The sequence below is a fragment of the Neomonachus schauinslandi genome, chromosome 8 (genome assembly GCF_002201575.2).
Source record: "Neomonachus schauinslandi chromosome 8, ASM220157v2, whole genome shotgun sequence".
Taxonomy (NCBI): domain Eukaryota; kingdom Metazoa; phylum Chordata; class Mammalia; order Carnivora; family Phocidae; genus Neomonachus; species Neomonachus schauinslandi.
The window spans coordinates 21,092,173-21,115,754 of NC_058410.1; the positions used below are offsets into that span (position 1 = coordinate 21,092,173).

The window sequence follows — 23,582 nt, forward strand, 5'->3', positions numbered from 1 at the left end:
AAAGGATAAAGAAAAATAAAAGTAAATTATTACGAAAGTCTCATTAGCTGTTATTTTGGTGGGGAGGGGGTTCTGATGATGAAGGGCATAGGGACAACATCTGTCATGACTGGAAAAATCTCTCTATCCTGATTTTGGTCAAGTTGTAACAGGGTTGGCTTCATAAAATGCCTTATAATGGTTTTTATATGTGACTTTCTTTGTGTTAGATTCAACAATAAAACATTTCTTAAAATCCTTTATCAGAGGCAGTGAGGCTGACCATGGTTTTTTCGATGTGGTCCTGCAGGGAATCGATGAGTAAGTCTCCCACAGGCTTCCAGCCATTGCGCACAGCCTCCGCCTCCTTCATATCAACGTCCAGGTCATCCATGGCGCCCTGCAGGTCTCTGAGCTTCTCCAGTGCCTTGTCCACTTGCTTTTGCCAATTGCTAGTGACCACATTTAGACTTTCCCACTTCTCTTTGACTTCAGAGGACTGTTTGCGCATGGCCTTGGCAATCTTTTGGGCTCTCTCCTCAGGAGTCAATTCTGTGATTTAAAAAAAAAAAAAAAAGAATATTTGGAAGGCTGATCACTAGCCAAATGAGAATATTACCTTTTGAAGGGTTTGCTACCAGGTTCATAGATACACAGTTTACACGAGCCAGGGGAAGAAAAAATTTCTCTATACTCTCCTCACCCGTCACCAATTAATTCCCTGCTACTTCTCAGGAGAAGAACATAGTAGCAAGTGGCCCTTTGGTTTTGGCGACTTTTGAATTTTAATATATTTACAGACCTTGAAATGTAACACAATCCCTCAAAAAATAAAAGTTTTCCTTTAACATAAACTCAGTTCTATAAAATCCAAAGACAGTCTTTCATTTCATTGTCCTCAATCAAAATGGGAAGTATAATTAGGAGAGAAATAGCTTTCAGTTACGAGGAAAGACTCTGAGAAAATAAGATTAATTGATCATGTTCCTTAAAATAATAACTGAAGACAAATAATCTATCTTAGATACTTCATCACTGCTGAGTCTGTTTGGCAGTTCATCTTTAATACAGGACACTTTCTGTAGCCCAGACGTGTAGCATGTCCACAAACATTTCAACAGGAAGACAGCAAGATTTCAAGGGTCATCCCAAATATTTCATACAGCAAAACAGCTTCCAGAAATCTGAAATAAAGTTAGACTTTCAGACAGGAAAGGGTAGGCATCATGAAGGTCCTGCAGGGTCAGGAAGAAAGAGTAAGAGTCCCGAAGACAAGCAAAAGATACAGACAGAAATGAAAGTCAAGTTCAAACCCAACTGTCAGAAACACAGAGATGAGAAGCTGACACGACAAGGGCAGAGGAATTTGATGAACATAAAGCTGGTTAGATAGGTCTCCAGCTAAACACTGCTGGGCCTCAGTTCCCTCATTGCCCAAGGAGGCCCCCTTTCCTATCTTGCTGCTTTGATGGTTGTCCCGCTTGTTCACTCAAAACAGAGGCCAGTCAGAAACATACAATCAAGGTAAGCTGTAGAAGAATTTAAGACAGAAATATTTACTCTTCTTTGTGATAACATCCCATCTTTTAGTATCAATCACATCAACTCCACTTCACTTCAAAATATTTCAAATCGTTGGTAAAAATGAACTGAAGTTCACTGAACTTCCTGGTAAAATGAACTTCACGGTCAGATGATCTAAATTAGAGCAAGCTCTCCTAAACCGTAACTTTCATCTTCTAAATAAATTCGTCCCCCTGTCTGTCTTTCTTTGGTATTATTTAAAAGTCAAGTTGAAGGGGACAGAACACATATTTTTATCTAACTAAATTTCCAGAAAATTCTAGACATCAATATTTAGACTTGAAAACAGCTGTAATAAATGTCTGGGAACCAAACGGGCCTTGAAGAGTTTAGCAGCCACAGAACTCAGTGTCGCACTGCTCAAGTGCTAAAGGCTACAGAGAGTCCTGCATAATCCCTTGGCAACTGAACTGATTACAGGGAGATTCTGTGTCATGATAGGTAGAAAGACTGAACCCACCAGTAAGGGAGAAATAAGGAGAACAAGTGAAGTAAACAGCCTCTAGGAATGCTTCAGCTGGGATACAGTCCAGCACAACAGTACTGGAGGAAAGCTACATTAGGCAAACCTTATTTAAATCCTTAACTAGAAAGTAAGAAATAGAGAACACTTGTAGGTAATATATTTTATATAAACATAAAATGCCTTATTTTTATATGCCTTATTTATATATAGGCATTTATATAATATAAAGTATATAAAATAAATAAATGCTATTTATGTGAGATGAAAAAAATCATTGTTTTTTTTTAAGATTTTTTATTTATTTATTTGAGAAAGAATGAGAGAGAGAGCACATGAGAGGGGGGAGGGTCAGAGGGAGAAGCAGTCTCCCTGCCGAGCAGGGAGCCCGATGCGGGACTCAATCCAGGGACTCCAGGATCATGACCTGAGCCGAAGGCAGTCGCTTAACCAATTGAGCCACCCAAGCACCCGAGAAAAAAAAAAAAATCATTCTTAATAGCCCCATGAGAAAGGGAGTGGTAATTTTTATGATGGCAGCACCTGTGTTTGTTAGTAAGCTGCTTGGGCTTTTTTCAAAGATCTATTTTAAGCACTCGCGTTTCCCTGGCTTTTGTAAAAGAAAAAGATACAGTACTCATTTCTGAACAGACAACTTAATTATGATGATTTTTTTCCCTGGATAAAGTAAAAACTGTTTCTCAGTCAGTCATTGAATAACCTGGCAGGAAGACACACAGTGTCTTTTTGTCCTGTGACAAAACACCTGACATGGCTGGGACATTTTTGTCTTCACTTACTGTAAAATCTTTTGATGGAGCAGTCCTTTTGTGGTATTTATTATATAATCCCTACTCAAGCAGATCCTCAGAAGAAAAGCTCTATGTTCAATTCCCCATCTGTTTGCCAGAAAGGATACATATTAACTGATCACGGAGTCAGAAGAAAAGTGCCTCCTATTACAGTACAAATCTCAGTTTAATGCATATTTTAAATCAGAAACAGAGAGAGGTGCAAAGCCAAACAAAAACTTTCCAGGACGTTTGTGAAACAGGAAATAAGCAGCAACCTATAAAATACCATGTTATGACAATGTGGGGTAAGAGAATAGAAAAACAAAATAAAAAACAGCAAAAAAAAAAAAAGGCATAAAAGAAGAAAACAATAAAGGGATATAATTACATTTTAAAAATCCTCTAGTTATTTGAAAATCAAAGGACAAAGTTTCCTTCAAAATTTCTGAAGCGATGTTTTGCCATAAATTTTAAGACCCTCATGCAGGAGTGGAGAATCTTTTGGACCCAGTGGTTCAGAATTCAGGGGACATATTAGAAACCCCTCTGAGAGTCTGTTTGCTGGTTGGTGTTTAAATACTGATCCCCAGAGGCCCTACCCCCAAATATTAAGAGATTCAGATTTAGTTGGTCAATGGTGAAGGGCAGCGTGGATATATTTTAAGAGCTCCCCAGATGACTGTAACATGTTGCCAGGACGGAGCACCGCCAGCTTCTTGGCTTACAAATTGATTTCTCTGGTCCCTGCTGCTGAAGCTGGAGTACTTCCACTCCGGTGAGTTGTGTGAGTTGTGTCATTCCCACGCAACAGCAGGGCCACTAAATACCGAAGGCCCCGGGAGCAAATGAAGCTCAGAGATAAGAGGGTAATCTAATTTGCATTTGAAAAGGCAGTAATAGAGGCTAATCTGAGAGAGTGAGGAAACAGCAGGATAAAACCAAATAAATTTACTGACAATTTTCAGACCCAAAGAGCTTTTTCTGTCACTTTCCTATTCCCTGTAAAATGTGTGTGTGTGTGTGTGTGTGTGCATATGTGTCCTCTGCAGATTTTTTTGAGAGGCAGCACTCTGTTTCTCCATTCTCCTCAGGACTTCCCATTTAACTGACCAAACATTGGGGTGCAATTATATTTACTTTCTATATTTATATTATATATTTATATATAATATATAACAGATTAATTTTTATAAACATTTTTATATTAATTTCATATTTACGTAATTTAAAATAGTGATTTCTTTATTGTGTTACAGTAGATAACTATCTTTTAGGGCAGAATTAATAACTATCTTTTAGAAAGAAGAGAGAAGAAAAGGAAGACGAAAGAAAGCAATGATCAATCCTCAATTTTTCTCTCTTGTCCAATTATCTTTATTCTTCAACTATGCAAATTAATTGGTGGCGTTTATACCTCCCTACCTTCTACACCATGGAGAGAAAGACTGCCCCATAGTTCCCTGGAATGCAGGTGGAAAACAAAGCTGGACCAAGAGCAGAGACTAGAGTTGGCCAGCCCTGACTCCATCATGCCCTTTGCTCCTAGGAGAGCTAAATGACCTGCTCATCTCACTTTTATCAAGCGGGAACCCTATTTTCTCATGCTGAGAAAACATTTTATACTTCTTTTACCTCTAAAATTCAATTCTGTAAGAAAGCCAAAGCCACCATACATCTCAAAGAAATCTTAACAGTAGAAAGGAAAACAATCTCCTTGTGTGTGCTTATACAAAAACATTTTACAATAAAAATTAAAGTATATGTTTCTCCTATGAAATAATATAGAACTCTATTAGAATCAGCCCAGTTGCTTTAAATAAAGATCTTCCATATTTATTGTATCTTCTTTCTCAATATGAAATTGACGTTTATAATCTCCATTGTGACTTTCTATTCATAGGTTCTAAAGCCTTATGTCATTCATGTTTTATTTCTTTCCATCTTGGTTTGGCAATACCGAACCAATCTAGAGACCAGTATGTCCTCAATATATAATTAGTGAACCAAGTTGGGCTCAATAAAACTTTTAGCGTAACTCTTTACTGATAATACTCAACTTTATAACTTCAAGTGGAAATCTTTCCACTTATTTTTCCTTCCTCCTCCTTACACACATATAAAGTAATTATAAAAAGGTTTTTATTGTGAAAGAGAGGGATAAACCTTACAAAGTTATTTCAAGTACGGTAATTCCAAATATCTTACTTGTACTGTTTGCTTTTTTTTTTTTACAGGTATCTATAATCTTGTATTTCACCAAGTGATGAAAAGGAAATATCAAGACAAGCAAATATAGAAAACAAAAACAAAAACAAAAAACAAAACCTTCCAGAGTAGCATTTTCACTCCTGGGTAATCTAGTGCAAGGAAAGATTAGGCGATCATATGCCAGTTCCAACACTAACAAGTTATGTAAGCATAAATATATTCCTTATCTCTTTGAACTTCAGTTAATAACTATAAAGCTACTGCCACATGCCTGGCATACAGGAGTGCTTCAACAAAGGCTAATTTCTTTTATGATTCCTTTTATGATTTTATCACTAAGTCTGGGAGGTTTAGACATCTCTAGGGATTTTTACGTAAGTGAACCAATAGATTAGCCAACAAAAATTCACAGGAAAAAAACAAAGCATCCCCATATCTCTAGAGTTTTGACTTGCTCTTACTTTCTCTTTACCTGCCCTCTGTTTCTCTCTCTTTTCTTCATAACCAAAAGATGCTTCTGTTAAAATAATGGGAAATATATTCTCTCCACGTTTTCTGATTACATGATTAAGATTACCTTAATCTCTCTGATGATCAGTGTTTAAGAGGACTCCACCCATTTCCTATTTTGTATGATGATAACAATCATTATGAGCTAGATTACAAGTACATCATCAAGGGCCATCAGCTGATTACTGTAATATTTCTAATTATGTTCATCTAATACACTATGAGAGTGACATTATTAAGAGGTTACCCAGACTAAATTAACCTGCTAATATGTAGCCTAAATCTTTCAGAAGGAATATCATAAAGATGATATGAATCCATCCATGCTGCCAAGGGACTTCTCAAATCCTTAATAAAAAAAAAAATGGTGAACAGATACATTTAGAGAAAAGCAAGAACTCCAAAGTAAAGACCTTTAGGGAGTATCTTCCACAAAAACCGACATGCAAGGTCTTAAGAGAGGGAAGGAAAACAGAGAGGAAACTAGAAATGCAGGGCACTCTGTGGAGGGAGATAAATGGTACTTTTGATCAGAAGTTAATGGAGGTAGAACCAAAGTAACTTCTACTAAACTATATGACAATTTCACACTTTCACTCATTTAATGATCATGAAATTTTATTTGCACAAGTTTGCTAATATTGGCATAAAATGGACTGAGATAATGCACTGAAAAATGTCATTTATTACTTCTTTGTTACATCATATATAAGATTTCACATAGGAGAAAAATACTCCTAATAATTGGCTTTCTAAAATATTATGAAACATTTAATAATCAAAAGAAAACAGTATAGGGGCGCCTGGGTGGCTCAGCTGGTTAAGCGACTGCCTTCAGCTCAGGTCGTGATCCTGGAGTCCCGGGATGGAATCCCGCATCGGGCTCCCTGCTCAGCAAGGAGCCTGCTTCTCCCTCTAACCCTCCCCCCTCTCATGTACTCTCTCTCTCTCATTCTCGCTCTCTCAAATAAATAAATAAATCTTTAAAAAAAAAGAAAAAAAAGAAAACAGTATACCCTGAGTTAAAATATTAACTACAAGTAAATATAGCCAGTTGTCGAAGATCAAAGAGAAAAAAATATTAATCCATAATACTTTTGTATCTGAAAAAAATGATTAACTATTAATCACAAGTATAGGCATACATAATTAAAATACACACACACGCATACACATATATATAAAGAATATGATAAACTAATAGATGTCTTTTTTTCCATGACTATCCTTTAAATGAAACAAAATCAACTAATCAAGTACACCAGGCTGAAAATGAAATAATGTTCAGACAGCCTAGAATAAAACAATAGTTGTAGCAATAGTAATGCCTTAACGGGAACAGTTTTTAAAGAAGACTCATGGGGAAACTGACGAATAAAATAATGATATCTTTTTTATCTTAAAAATGAAAAGCTGAGAAGAGGAAAAGAACTTTTCTACACCTACATATACAATAAATTGTACAACTTTCTAAACACTTTTAAACATGAACTAGCCTATAAAAGTGTTAGCAGTTTTATTTAGCAATTGATACCATAACCTCAAATCATAAAATATATATATGCGTGTGTGCTCATGTGCGCCGGCATCTCTATGTGGTGTGGAGAGAGGGACGTCAACGCAAAAGCTCTAACTCCCCTCTGCAAATCCGACCTTTAACCTGAACTGTAGGTGACAAATACGTGAGAAGGCTCCTGTACTCCTTGATTATCGCAAGAGGTTTGGGGGCCGAAGAGGGCTAAGGCTGACGGTGGCTGAGTCCGCAGATGTCCTGTACATCCACCTTCCCTCTGCAGCCATGTGGTTTTCAAAAGGAACTGAAAGCCGGGACTGAGAATAGTGAGGGGTAAGGGGAGGCTGGGAGAATAAAAGAGAAACCAAGAAACAGCTGTGCCAGGGTTAAGAGGCTCTAGACACTAAAAGTGGAGAAGGAGCCAAGTCAGTGGCCAATAAGCAGAGAGAGAGAGGAGATGAAAAGGTAGAGATGTGGTGAAAGCCAGCCAAAACACTTTGGGTTAGGAAAGGTCACCAACATAGAAGTTTCGAGCTCTGTTCCTGGATCCATGCTACATTAGCTGGTGACCTTGTTCAGCATCACAGTATTTTGTTGGCGTTTGTGTTTTTACTGAGGAAGGAAGGAAGGAAGGAAGGAAGGAAGGAAGGAAGGAAGGAAGGAAGGAAGGAAGGAAGGTGGGTGGGGAGGAAGGGAGGTGGGTGGGGAGTAAGGGAGGGGGGGAGGGAGAGAGAGAAAGAAAAAGGCATACTGTTTTATCTGCCTGACTCATTGGGATAGTTAGGAGAATATGAGAGTGGTTTTAGAAGTACAAAGAATAATACAAAGGATGATGAAAGATTTACTCTTCTATCATTCTACCTCTCCATAGATATAAACCAGGTGATTAAAATCAAATGAAAAACAATTCAATTGTGTTAAAAAGAAAATTAATATAGTGATATGATGCAGATTAAATCAAATTAAACAGTTCCATATGGCTCCAACCAGATAAGGGGGCTACTGAAAAAGTTGTGAACTCTGTAAAGTATCTATAATTATTCAGATGATTTCAGTTCAATTACAAATTATATTGACTTAAGAACCATTTATAGGTGGAATGGGTTATTCTGAGGAGTTAGTGTTTCAGCTAACACTTTACCTACTGAGCCCTAGATTTTTATGGTTGCCATTTTAAAAGGATATACTAAAACGTAGTATAAATTCCTATGCCTTCTGTCTTGTTGTTGGTGTATAGGAATGCCACTGATTTCTGTGCATTGATTTTATATCCTGCCACTTTACTGAACTCCTGTATGAGTTCTAGCAGCACTACTGGGTATTTACCCCAAAGATACAAAAGTAGGGATCCGAAAGGGTACGTGCACCCCAATGTTTATAGCAGCAATGTCCACAATAGCCAAACTGTGGAAAGAGCCAAGATGTCCATCGACAGATGAATGGATAAAGAAGATGTGGTATATATATACAATGGAATATTATGCAGCCATCAAAAGGAATGAGATCTTGCCATTTGCAACGACGTGGATGGAACTGGAGGGTATTATGTTGAGCGAAATAAGTCAAACAGAGAAAGACATGTATCATATGATCTCACTGATATGAGGAATTCTTAATCTCAGGAAACAAACTGAGGGTTGCTGGAGTGGGGGGTGGGGTGGGAGGGATGGGGTGACTGGGTGATAGACACTGGGGAGGGTAGGTGCTCTGGTAAGCACTGTGAATTGTGCAAGACTGTTGAATCTCAGATCTGTACCTCTGAAACAAATAATGCAATATATGTTAAGAAAAAAAAAAAAGAAGAAGAAGAAGAAGGTAGCAGGAGGGGAAGAATGAAGCGGGGGAAATCGGAGGGGTAGACGAACCATGAGAGACGATGGACTCTGAAAAACAAACTGAGGGTTCTAGAGGGGAGGGGGGTGGGAGGATGGGTTAGCCTGGTGGTGGGTATTGAGGAGGGCACATTCTGCATGGAGCACTGGGTGTTATGCACAAACAATGAATCATGGAACACTACATCTAAAACTAATGATGTAATGTATGGGGATTAACATAAGAATAAAAAAAAAGAAAAAAAAATAAAAGAAAATAACACACACACACACAAAAAGGGTTTCAAATAAAAAAAAAATTCCTATGCCTTCTCTTAACTGATTTATATTGTCTTCAAAAATAAACAAACCATAATTCATAGCTTCAGTTTTTCTTTTACTGTAAAAGGCCCCAAAGACTACTCTGTTTTGTTTTATTTTAGAAGTCTCATATATCCTCTCTAGAATTTCTTTCTCCTCCTTGCTGTCAGACTGTCAGCAGCCATTGCTCACTGTCACCCTTCTCCCTGTCCTGTCATTTCCATTTTGCCACATATCCACCATTCACTGGGACACAAGTTAAACTAGTTACAACAGTGTCTAAAGTAAGAGTTAATACCTCTGAGAGAGTGGCTTTTCCATGAGTAAGAGTAGGATCTTCACTGTATTTGCTGTATAATATATATTTTGGCTGCTCAGATAATTTTACACACTCTTTCAGCTTCTCAATAAGTGAGAAAGGTCACTAAGGAAGGGAAGCGCTGAGTTCCGGACAAAGATCTCAGTAATGCAGTCAGAGAGATGACGGGGAAGCACGGAGGAGAGCTGAGAGAGGACGGCAGCCGGGAAGACAGTGAGCCGTCGCTGACTGGGACAGGATGAGCAGGGACTGGATGGGCAAACAAGGAAGGAGTCGGAAACCAGGCAAGATAGACCCACAGGCAGGAAAAACCAGGATAGGAGGCAACAGGCTAAAGGCAAGGAAGACCATTACCCGTAGAACATCACTAGCAGTTGGGTGTAAAATGGACATCAGTTTGGGGCAGAGAGAGAGAGATGAGATGTTGCCACCCAGGAAAACTGAGGCCAAATCCTGTGCAGCCTTGTGTGCCAGGGGAAGGAGCTCACATGCCCTTCCAGGGGCTACCGGTGGTTTTTAAACCAGGGAAGCAAATGCCAGCTCTGAGTTTCAGATTTATCACTGTAGTGTCTATGTCGATGCAGAGACACCAATTAAGAAGGAACTAACAACAGTCCTAACAAAAAATAGCAAGGGCTTAAAGTAAGGCAGTAATATTAGTAGTGATTTTTAAATATTCAAAATATACATACTTGAAAGATGGTAAGGGACTAGATCTTAAAAGTTCTCATCACAAAGAAATATAATTTGTAACTGTGTGTGGTGATGGGTATTAACTAGACTTATTGTGGTAATCAGTTTGCAATCTATACATACATCAAATCATTATGTTGTATACCTTATACTTCTACAATGTTATATGTCAATTATATCTCAATAAAACTGGAGAAAAGGGGAAATATCTAGCAGAGCATACCTGATGAGATTTCTTTGTCAGCAACTTATCACTGGGTTGAAAAAATTAATTTGCTTCTTTTTAATAGCATTTGTCAATTAACAGATTCCTGAGCGCAATTCATACCTGTAACACTCAGCAATAAAGTAAAACACCACAGGTTGCCCCCCCCCATACACACACACTGTAAGATAATTGATAATAGAAAAAAATGAGAAAAAAAGAGCTGGAAGAAAAAAGTCATTTAGAAAAGTCATGCAGAGAAGTACTTTCTGAAATAGTTACTTAAAAGTAAAGAGATGGATCCGTTTTGCTGTGCCTCTATGCACAGTACATACAGCATACTCAATAAATAACTGCTTATTAAATGGAATAAAAAAACTATTATGTCATTTCTCCCTGCCCTCTCCCCTCCGACAGTGAGTACTTCACGTAGCATCACCCAAGACAACTAATGTTCAAATGCTCTCTAGTTCTGATAGCAGCTCTACATAATTCATGGTAAATAACAAAAGCATAAAAGCTATTATGGATAATTTTCTTTCATTTACCTTTAACAGCAGGTAAAATCAGCCAGCACTGAAGAAAGCAGTATCAGGAAAGGAGGAAAGTATAAAAATTGCTAATCATAAAAAACCAAAAACCAAGAAAATCATTAAGTTAAATTGATAACTTTTTTCTTGCCCCCCAATATAGTATTTGAAATGGGGCTTAGAAACATACCAAATGTAACAGCAAAATAAGAATGCAAAAAAGCAATATTATCATACCCCTTAAACTGACTAGCCACCAAGAAGGAAAATTTATAGCAAAGTGAAGCTTTGATGATATAATAATACTTTTTTACTGTGATGAAGTAACTTATTATAAAAATGTTGCCTCTGTTCTCTGGAAAGTACTGGGGAAGCAAGGAGCCAAGGAACGCAGATTTAAGGTGGACTTTAAATTGGGTAAGGTGAGACGAGTGAACTTATTTTTCTTCCGAGCTTGACAACAGCAACTGTAATTGTGCATTCTTTCTTGGTGTTGAGTTGAAATGTTCTGACTTTCCAGGCCCTCTGCAATCTGAACCAGACAGCACGTACAAGCCCCTCATTCCCGCCTCCTGCTCAGGCACACAGCCGCTTTGCTCGTCCCTGCTGCTGTGATGATCTTGTCCCAGTGTGGTCTTCCCTCCTCCCTGAACCTGCTCACTGCCCAAGCATCCCCACAGGTGCTCAGCTCATGCATGCATTCATTCAGCAACTGTGCAGTAAGCACCTACTACGTGTGCATGTGTACGCCGTGTGCAAGTATGTGTGTGTGTATATGTATAATATGTATATAACAGAATCCTCAGAAGGAAGACTTCTTCAAAGCCAAGAAAATCAATTACGAGGGATTTGCAGACTGTGAGGTTTGTGGAAAGGTAGAAGCCCATTAATGACTTAAGTCACCAGTAGGCTGACTGGAAAGACAATGATGCTACCAGCAGAAAATAAATATGAATGCTAGAAAAGATAATAAATATGCTGTGTGTGTGTGTGTGTTGTGAACGTACACAGACACACATAAAGCTAGGCTTAGAGGGTTAAGAACATCATGATCTTGATGGGAAATTTATTCAGATTGAAGTAACGCTACTCTGACAGAGGCTGAGAAGGAAAATGGCTGCTTGTCCAAATGTCTGCTTCAGTTTTGGCTACAGTCAAAGAAAGCATTTTTCAACTGTACTTTCCTTACAAGTAATAAATGCTCATGAATTATGCTGCTGGACACAGCATGAGGCAGTCTTTCAGGTCTGCCTTCACTATGTGAAGTGAATGATGAGAAAATATTTGGAATGGCATGTTTGTTTTTAAAAATGCATCAGAATGCTTTTATTGCCAACAGTGAAAAATCATAATAAAGATCTATGTTGGCCCCAAATTCATCTCTTAAATTTACTGTGTGATTTACTGCTATTTGCTAAGAAGGTAGTTACTGTCTCAATTTTCAGCCAAAGTACATAAATAGTACACGAATAGGTTAATTTTCAATTAAATAAATTCTGTTGTCTGCTTGTAAAAGAAAGGTGTTTTACTTTAGAGCCTTATTTTAAAAAGTAATCTGAAAAAAACAGAAGCTTAAAAAAACTTATATATATTGTATTTTATATACAATATACAAAATACAATATATTGTATTGTATTTTAAAAACCACTCCTCTAGTTGCAATCATTTGTCATGTTATTTGTTTGAATATAAGAAATATAAATTTTTCTTTCTCAAAGAAATTATTTTTAGTTACAGTATGCCTTTTACTAAATCTATTTGTCTGCAGTTAATTTCCTTTTAAAATAAGGATATTGATGTATACAGTCATCTCATTTTTAATGTAAAAACCTAGATATTTATTAAATAATGGCATATTTGATTAAACGAACACTCAGAAGAAAAATTTTAATATTAGATCCTGAAATACTGTAAGGAAATTTCCTACTTGATTTCGGGATTCTGTTCCCCTCACATGTGTTTTTATGATGTACGAAAGAAACCAATCTCACCTGTTTTTGATTGTAGGTTTCTTCTTGGTTCTTCAGGGGCCTCAATTGGCTGATCAGCCAGGAAAACTCGAGCTTGGTCTATAGCATTTAGAACAGAATACTCCTTGTCCTTTAATTCTCGTCTCAGGGCCTTTGCAAAGAGAAGCAAAAGTTGAATTTGTAACCTACTGTGTTCACCAAGTGAATGAAACATCTTCAGTTAGACTATGGACCATAGTTGTCAAGGGAATGACTAATAACCATTTAAGCAAAGTCGGAAGTGAAAATATTAATTTTATACATATGAATGATGAAACATGAATAAAAGCAAAAAGATGATAGGACTTAAAGATGCAAAACAAAAATCTTTACAATATTCATCTAAGGGAAATTGTTATAGTATATTTGAGCTTACACAAACTGTACTTTTAGGGTTATCACTCCTGTCAGATTACTAAAACAGAACAGCCTGTTCAAAGATACCTTTTTCTTATAAGACTGACAAAAAAAATTACATCCAATAGTACAGAAGCAGGCAATTTCACAAGTAGTAATGAGATCCTCAGAAGTGTTTTACATTCTTTAGAATATATTAAGGAAAAAAGCTAAGAGATGGAAACAAATTAAAGTACATGAAATCAAAACTAAACCAAAGAGAACACATAAAAGACAGTCTCCAATTATCTTCAAATACGTTCCATCTCTCATGCTGAGGCAATTACAGTTCTTCCCTTGTGAGGTTTTTCATGCAAATTTATGATTCTCACAACAGTCTGCCTTTAGTACTTTTGTTCTTTTAAGTAGGGTTAAACTTTCACCTTTGCTCCCATAAAATGTTTGGTGATTAAGACTCTAATTGACTAGAATTTAAAAACAAAGCTCACTCACTGACCATTGCAAGGTAAGAGGAAATGAAGATTTTCTCATGTGCTATTTGAATGCTGGAGCGAAACCAAAATTGTTGCTAATATTACTGTTATCCTCTTAAAATTATACACATAAACACCTCCGGGCTCTAATATTTTGCTTAGGTGCAGTTACCTGATAATGCATTATGAAAACTCTGGTTTTTGCTTTCTAAAATATTGTATTCTAGTACTTTTTAGAATCAATATAATTTTTGTTTCTGAACACAACTATTTTTTTTTTTAAATAGCATTTGGTGTAACTATGTTGGGATGACTGGGCTAACTCCTCATCCACGGTAAATAAAAGAAAAAAAAATCTAGGAACACCAGAATAATCATCTGATGTGAAAACCAGAGCTAAACACCAGAAAAACACCAGTAATGAATTTGTTTTATTTTTTTGTAAAAATTTTATTTATTTATTTTAGAGAGACAGAGAGTGCGAGTGAGCAGGGCAGGGGAGGTGCAGAGGGAGAGAGAGAATCTCCAGCAGACTCTGCTGAACACGAGCCCACGGGGCTCCATCCCAGGACCCTGAAATCATGACCTGAGCCGAAATCAAGTGAGATGCTCAACCAACTGAGCTACCTAGGTGCCCCACCGGTAATGAATTTAAAAGAGAACATTACTGGTGGGGAAGGGTGAGGGGAGATGAATGACAGAATAGAACATTGGTTTTTGCAATAAGCACTGTAAATACAATTTGACTATTTACAATTATTATCTTGACAAAAAATTTAAAAGGATAAAGTGAACAATAGCAAAAAAGCACCATTCTCTAAAATCCATGGATAAATTTATAGCATCTACATAACCAGACTGTGAAGCAAGCACAAATCAGTAAATCCCCACATCAGTTAGCACCTGTGAGCATCAAATGACTATGTGACAAAACGTTCACCATCTCTATCGAGAAATGTGGCTTGTGAAGAAGTCCCAAGGTGTGACATTCAAGACAAATAAGACGATCTTCTGACATTTAAAGTTTCTGACACGTGGAAACAGAAAGAGCCAGAAGAGAAACGGGGAAATACATTTTAATCCAGAAATATATACACACATTTCCAGGTCTTGAGCCTATTCTTTATTTTTTTTTTAATTTTTTTAAAAAGATTTTATTTATTTATTTGACAGAGAGAGACACAGCGAGAAAGGGAACACAAGCAGGGGGAGTGGGAGAGGGAGAAGCAGGCTCCCCACTGAGCAGAGAGTCCAACGCGGGGCTCGATCCCAGGACCCTGGGATCATGACCTGAGCCAAAGGCAGACGCTTAACACTGAGCCACCCAGGCACCCCTTGAGCCTATTCTTTAAATTTAGATTATTGTGTTGTTACAGCAAGAAGCTCCAGATTGATGAAAATACTCCTAGTATTTACTTCCCAAAGCACCTGGAAATATAAAATATAAAATAATGATACGAAAGAGCATGTTGCTTAAAAGCCAGCACTGAAAAACAGTGGGTAATGTAGCAGATTTATAAAAATTTTAGTGATCCAGAGTATTTAATCCCCCTAAACCCAAATCTAACCAGTAAATGTGGGAGAGGTAAAGATTCTTAAAATAATGTGCAAGGGCTGTGCTAGATTTCTTCTTTTCGAAAGTGAAGTCCCAGACATGAACCTATTTAACTCAAGCTGCTAAAAGGAAAGTGAAGGAATCCGAAGAACACCTCCTCCTTCTGGTTGATCAAACAGGATGAGGATTCACGGGCAGTATTTACAGACTTGGCACAAAAGGGAAACCAGGAAACACCATCTAGGTGATGATGGGGAAAGAAATTAAAAACTGAGAGAAGACAGAGCATAAAGGAATGTGACTTAGAGAAGGGAGCACAGAAGCAGTACTGTTCCTCTGGAAACACACAATGATTACGGGGCATATATATTTCACAGAGGGTGAATCCTGATCTCATGGTGGAGAAAGAAGATAATAGGATTCGTATGATTTAGGTGTACAGTAGTGCCCAACTGCGAGTTCTGGATTATTATGAGTCCACAAAATGTGCATTGGCTAGGGGGCTGGGGAACGGAAATAGCATCGGAGAGATTTTTGTTAAAACTATTTTTAGACAGGGCACCTGGGTGGCTCAACCATTAAGCGTCTGCCTTCAGCTCAGGTCATGATCCCAGGACGCTGGGATCCAGCCCCGCATCGGGCTCCCTGCTCCCTCTCCCACTCTCCCTGCTTGCGCTCCCTCTCTCGCTGTGTCTCTTTCTGTCAAATAAATAAATAAAATCTTAAAAAAAACCAAACTATTTTTAGAATTTCAAACATCCAAACGGAAATATATATTTGTCTACAGAAAGGATACTTGGGAACACTAGCCAGTCAACTTCCCTGATGGCTGGAATTTTACCAATTTAACCCAAATGCTCTTGTGATGGGAGATTTCACTGGCTGGCTGTTTACTCTGCCTGGAAGGCTCTCTCCCCAGATATCCACATGGCATATTCCTCCTCCCAAGAGGCCTTCTCAATGAGGCCCACCCACCCATGCTATTTAATGTAGAATTCCACCTCTCCCATCCGCTACATTTCCCATCACCTTCTACTAGGCAAAGTAGGTATTTAGTTATTATGGTTATTGTTTCTCATCTTTTTTTTTTTTTTCCATCTGTTTCCCTCAGATAAAAGATAAGCTCTACAGGGCCAAGGACATTTTCTGGGGTTTTTTGTTTGTTTGCTTTTTGCTTTTCACTGTGGTAAACTAGGCACCCAACATCAGCGCTTTGGGACCTGGTAGAACTAGGGGGCTCGGAAATGCTTCCTCATGGAGGTGGTGTCTAAATGGAGTCTTGTGGAGAGAGAAGAGTATTTCCAAAAGAAGAAACTAAGCACTAGCAGAAGAGCAAGGCAGTATGACCGTGTGCGCACTTAGGGAACTATAAACGCTTAGTGAAGAGCCGAGCAGATATCAGGTCACAAAAACCACTGTATGATGTCCTAACGGAGCATGAGACAACCAATAATGGGCACTGGGAAGCCACTGAAGAGCTGGACAAGATAGTAGGGGGCTATGACTGTCCAATTCACATTCCTGTTTTTTTTACAGTATCATTGTCAGGTCTCCCAGATTCATGAAAAACAAATCTGAGTCTGAGAATGCCCTACACGACTGGAGAATCTATTTTCCTTCCTAACCACATGAAACTTCAGCACTTTTTAAACCAATCTCTCTGCATAGGGCATTGGCAGGGGAATGTCTGATTAACTCCTTCGATATGCCAAGGGAGGGAAGTAGAAGAGGCGAGTGTGGGCAGGTAGGAACCATGCCAAGTAAGTAAAACTGTGGGGCTCAAGCCCTAATGCCAACTCACCACCCAAATATCCTAGAGAAGAGCATACATTTAATAATACCTGTTCATATGATATTTTGCAAATTTAATTTTATTATTCAATTTGCCCTATTTCAATTATATTTAATTGCATGTCAGAAATGGGTTTAACTTTCAACAGTATTATACATATAATCATTTCACCACCCTTTACCTCTCAATTAGACATAAAAGAAAACCAGCATTTCCTAACCACCTGGTGAACATTAATGATAAGATAATTAGACCCTAACAGAGTTGTTTTGTATACAGAGCTACAAAGTGGCATTCAGCTTTAGGTTCTAATATCACATGACTTCTACATGGGCTGCCTAAAGTGAGTATAACATAATATAATAGGAATTTTTTCTATTTTAATGACTTTATATTTTCATTCAAAACAATTCTGTTCTCAGGCAATAACAAGTATTGCCAATGATGTGAAAAACTTGGAACCTTTTATACTGCTGGTGGAATGATAAAATGGTGCAGCCACTTTGAAAAACAATTCAGCAGTTTCTTAAAATGTTAAACATAGAGTTACCACATAACCCAGCAATTCAACTTCTAGGTACATACCCAAGAGAACTGAAAGTATATGTCTACATAAAAACTTGTATATGAATGTTCATATCAATATTATTCATAATCGCCAAAATGTGGACACAACCCAAACATCAACTGGTGAACAGATAAACAAAATGTTGTATAGCCATATAATGAAAGTCTTATTCAGCAGTAAAACTGAATGAAATACTACGATCCATGCTACAACACGGAGGAACTTTGAACATGTTGTGCTAAGTGAAAGAAGCCAGACACAGAAGCCCATTACTATGAAATGCCCAAAGGGATAAGGGTATAGATACACATGGTAGAACAGTGGTTGCTTAGGGCTGGATGGTTTGGGGAAGAATGGGGAAGTGACAGCTCGTGGGTGTGGGTTTTCTTTTTGGGATAATGTTCTAAAGCTAGATAGTGATGATGGCTGTACAATTCTGTGAATATACTAACAGCTACCGAACTGTTCACTTGCATTTTATGCTGTGTGAATAATATCTCAATAAAGTTAGTATTAAAATAAAATAATAATTCTGTTTGTTCTCCCAAAAAAGTTCCCAAGGTAATCTGATTATGTCTAACTTCTATCCCCACCCATCCGCAAAGGAGAAGCTCATTCTGTATGTTCAGTATATCCCCCCTCAGTTTCCAGAGCACTTATTTCTCTAGCATAGCTCATCCTAATATACTGTGATCGTGCATCTGTCCCCTCCATTATATTGTCAGTTTTTCTAGGATAAGGCTCACATCTTAATCATTCGAAATTCTCTTCAGTGCTTGCCTAGACATATATAGAAAGTACTCAATAAATGCTTAGGGAATAAGGAATAAAAGAAGGAATGCTTTCAGATTAAATACTAGGTAGGATACCAAAATAGGGAGGAGCAAAATATAACAAAGTCTCCCACATGTGATTACCCTAAATTGGATATCCTAAAGTATTGGGTTCCAGTTAGCTCTGGGTTAATTGAACTATATACTTTGCAAATTATTGACGGCACGTACTGCATGGAGCACTGGGTGTTATATGAAAACAATGAATCATGGAACACTACATCTAAAACTAATGATGTAATGTATGGGGATTAACATAACAATACAAAATTAAAAAAAAAAACTAATGATGTACTGTATGGTGACTAAAATAACATAATATAAAATTTAAAAAAAGGAAATAATTTTTTGAGGCAGTTAGCTTTCTCCTATCATCTAATTATCAGAAGTATATTTTAGAAGATTTTATTTTTAAGTAATATCTACACCCAACATGGGGCTTAAATTTACAACACCGAGATCAAGAGTCATATGCTCTACCCACTGAGCTAGCCAGGCACTCCTTCCTATTAACTAATTATCAGCTAGTCAATACTAAGCCTTTTACTTTATTGTTGATTATTGTTAAATTAATAGCAAAAATCTTTTTTTTCTCCTTAGATAAACAAGTAACAGATTTCACTGAAAGGTGTGATATGGGCTCACTCCATCTTCCCCTTTTTTTCCACATCCTAACCCATGAGGTAACTGCATAGAGCACAGTTTCCCAAAACTACTGGAGTCATTAGATTGAAGGGTGAATCTGTTATTACTATTGTGTATCAAATCCATCTGAAACGTATTGGCTTAAAACAATGACAACTTACTATTCAAGATTTTTTGGATTGGCAAGTTGCCCAGCTCCTCTGCCACCAGGAGATTACTCCATCTGTCGTTTAACTGGGATTGCAAGTCCAAGATGGGTTCACTCACGTGCCTAGAAAATATTGTGAGCTACTAGCTGGAATACCACAGTTTCCCTCTATATAATCTCTAAATGACCTGTAGGCTGGACTGGGCTTCTTTGAAGCCTGGTAATTAGTGTTCCCAAAGAGTAGAGTGAAAGCTGCAAGATTTCTTAAGACATAGACTCTAGAACAGCTCTGTCCAATAGAACTTCCTGCACAGATAAAAATGCTCTAAAAGCAGGTTGTCTAATATGGTAACAATAGTGGCTTGCAACATTTGGTACTTGAAATATGACTAATTGAACTGAAGAACTGGATTTTAAATTTTATCTAATTGTAATTAATTTAATTTAAATACAAGTGGTCACATATAGCTGAGAGTTACCACATCAGATAGTACAGCTCTAGAATCTGCACTTCTGCCACATTCTATTATTTAAAGCAAGTCACAAGGCCCAGCATAGATTCAAAAGAATGGACAAATACAGTACATTTCTTGGTGAGGGGAAGAGCAATGATCCTCAGCATTGGGGCTGAGATACAGAGAATCATGATTCATTATTATAACAATCTACCACATAGGATAAAGGGGAAAGGAAAGGCTGGGGGAGGCATGGGGATTGGTACTATTTTATATAAGTAGTCACGGAAGGCATCTCAAAGACAGTGATATCTGAAGAAAGAGCTGAAGGAAGTGAGGAAGCCAACCATAAGAATATCTGGCAAAAGAGCAATCCAGGCAGGGAGAACGGCAAATACAAAGGTCCTGAGGGGACTGCTTGCCTGGCTTAGCAGGCTGGCACTGTCAGAGCTGGGTAAACAAAGGATGAGGGTGACTGCTTCTGTAAAAATGTTTCGAATCGTGAAAGTTAGAAGGAAGGAAGTCTTTGTGATTGATAGTAACCACATACTTCTTTATGCAGCAGACATCTAGCTACCTTACTGACTCAAGGCCTGGCCATTGACCTAAGAAGACTCTGTGTGACAACCTTACTGCAAAGCTTATGCATTTTCCATTCTAATAGATAGTTCAAAGACCTCAATCTCTTCCCTCCCCACCCCCGGCAAGCACATGTGAAATCAAGCTTCATTCTATAAGCAGTAGACCGGATCAGTTGTAACAAGGAGGGAGAAACAAAATAATTTCAAAAACTAAAATTGAAACTCTATATTAAACATTGCATGCTCTGAAGTTTTTAATATCAGGAAATATGGTCTCAGATACCTCAGAAGTCAAGAATAATAAATGGAGAGCAGAATGATTGTCTCATGGCCGTAAGAAAATGTTCAATGTCTCTCTCATCCTAAGATGGCGTAAGAGTATATTATAGAATTTTCCAACAAAGATTTCCACCAAAATAAAAAATTTAAAACCTAGTAAATTCAGATAATCTGAAGGAAACATGCCAAGCACAAGAGGAGACGGTAATTAATAAGCCACGATCCCAATCCTCGGGGAACTTACAGTCTAAAGTGAAGAGAATGCTGGTCACAATGTGTTAAGTGCCACAAATCTTTGAGAGAAGAACAAACAGGACATGAGGAAATATAGAGAAGATGGAGAAGGTGGAGGGGGCACAAGCAACCTTGTGTTGGAAAAGAAACTGGAATTAGAGTAAAGGTAATTAAGGGAAAAGCAATTCAAGGAAACAGAATAAGCAGGTAAAGTAATCTAGTCTCTCATTGTTTTTCCTGTTAAGCAGCTTCTGCATCTCATTTAAACTAAAGGAAGCTCTGGAATGTCAGATTAGTGAAAAACTGATTCGAGTATCAGAACTTAACTAGCAAAAATCTCAGTGTTTTCATGCTCAACAGAATTTCTCCGAGCCCCAAACCCCACTTAGCAGAGCCCACCTTTCCTGTCATTTCTCTGCCCCCTTTCAGACTCAGGGTACTGTTTGGCAGCTTACTGGTATGAGTTCAGGCAGCAGAGTAAATTGCTCCTTATTCAATCTTAAATGCCTAAAGAGAGACTCTCAATGATCCTCCTGCAATGTCTAGGAACACTTCTCCCCATCTGCTATCACTGGGAAGGACGGGGGATTAAGGGATAAGAAGGTAGAGATCTTCCTTCACTTACTATGGGGTTACGACCCCATAAGCCCCATTGTAAGCTGAAAATATCATAGGTCAAAAATGCGCTGAATACACCTAACCTACCAAACATCATAGGTTAGCTAAGACTACCTTAAATGTGCTCAGAACACTTACATTAGCTGATAACTGGGCAAAATCATCTAACACAAAGCCTATTTTAGAATAAAGTTGGACAGCACATGTAATTTATTAAACGCTGTACTGAAAGTGAAAAGCAGAACGATTGCATGGAGACAGAATGGTTGTCAATAGGATCGGTCACTGACCCTCATGATTGTGTGGTGGCCTGGGAACTGTGGCTGCCCCTGCCCAGCATCAGGAGAGGGGACATCCTGCATAACGCTAGCCCAGGAAAAGATCCAAGTTCAAAATTCGAAGTACAGTTCCTACTGAATTCCTATGGCTTTTGCACCATCATAAAGTTGAAACACTGTAAGTCTACCATCGTTAAGTCAGGGACTGTCTGCATAAAGAAGTGACTGGGATGGCTTAAGTCTGAAAGTCTCTCAAGTCAATCAGCTGTTCATTTTCATCATGAACGTGGCATTGGCTCACTGGAGGGGCTGAGTTAAGGCCAAGCAAAGAGTAGTATGATCAGTTACTCCTGGAGCACTGACATGGGCAGGACCTTGCAAATCACCTGATGTGAAAACAAAGTCTGAGAAAACCTGGAGGGAGGAGAGGAATCTCCGACATCCCCTTCTGTCCTAAATGGCAGCTTGCCACACTGCCCCGAGACCAAGGGGAGACAAGAGGAGAAAAAAAGCACACACGTGGGTGTGAACTAAATCTTGGTGTCATCCCCTCTTCTTTAAGGAACAACTGTCTCCTCTCTTTTCTTTACTCTAAAGCCATCATCCAAATTGTCTGTATATCAAGTGCCAAAGTTCGCTGAGATGCACTTTTCCGAAAATTTTCTAGACCACAATATTAAAATTGTAAATAAAGCAGACCCTTTGGCTCTCTTGCTTAAAGCCCTCCAAGAGCTCCCTGTTGCACTTGGAACCAATTCTAAACTTCCTATCAAGATCTGGATCTTCCCTGCTTTCCAACTTCAACTACTAAATACCCTAATTTCTAGTCTCAAAGTCTTTACTTCTGTCCCTAGAATACACCAAGTGTTCCTTCCTTATGTCCTGTGTAATCCAGAGTCAAGGAAGGAGAACTCCCAAGAAATGGGAGTAGCCCATTCACTGTCTCACCTGTGAAGTTAGTACAATAGTAAACTAGTTACTATTAAAATGATGCTAACCTAAAGTCTTACCAACATTCTCACCTCTTTTCCAAGACAGAATTCTTCCCTCAGCCTCTATTCACCATTACTTATGGAGGAAAGTTCTAGCTGCTTTATCTATAGCTTTGGATAACCAATACTGGTATCCAACCCTCCATTGCAGAAGCTGGTCTGCAAAGAAAGCAACATGAGCAGCAGAGGAGGGAAGGAGTCATCTCTTTAGCCCTTCATAGAGAAAGTTATTTCTTGACACAGTATCTGTGTGCTTTCTTAGCAATCTCACTGGCCCTCACTGGTCAAAGTCAAAGAGATCCACAAGGGTGGATCTTCCTGACCCTTGAGGGACCCAGCACCAACACCACCCTCACCATTAATATAAGTATCACCTGGTTCTCCAGCAGAGCCAGCCCTCCCTTCTCTGAGCCTCTCCGGCTCTTGGCATCTGCTTTGCTGCAGCACTTATCGCACATGCTGTCCTGACTTCTTTGCCGACCAGACTGGGCTATCTGTGAAGGCACACATCTATGCCACAGAGGGTAGAGTGGGAGCTCAATGAATTTATGTATGAAAGAATAAGGAGATGCTTAAAAAACTGTTCTGTTGTATAATAAAATCAGATTTGCAGCCAAAAGCCTTGTGTGACAGTCCAATGCACATCATGTAGGCACACCCTAACCCACCGTGAGCCCTTGGGTTGGTCCCGAAACTTCTCTGCATGTTGATAACAAAATTTCTCATTCTACTAACTTCACAGGTGAGACAGTGAATGTGAACATATCTCAAAACTAGTGTTGTAGAAAAACTAGTTACTATTAAAATGATGCTAACCTAAAGTCTTACCAACAT

The 23,582-nt window shown here is 38.3% G+C and overlaps 1 protein-coding gene across 6 annotated transcripts in view; it reads right to left on the reverse strand.

Annotated features, from left to right (window-relative positions):
* The window catches only part of UTRN (utrophin), a 484,838-nt gene that overhangs the window by 92,390 nt on the left and 368,866 nt on the right, over window positions 1–23,582 (reverse strand). For all 6 annotated transcript variants that reach the window (XM_044917202.1, XM_044917200.1, XM_044917201.1 and 3 more), the window contains 2 exons: window positions 12,923–13,052; window positions 263–531 (listed from right to left, as the gene is read on the reverse strand). In XM_044917202.1, coding sequence (XP_044773137.1) covers window positions 263–531; window positions 12,923–13,052 — 399 coding nt within the window. The remainder of the gene's footprint in view (window positions 1–262; window positions 532–12,922; window positions 13,053–23,582) is intronic.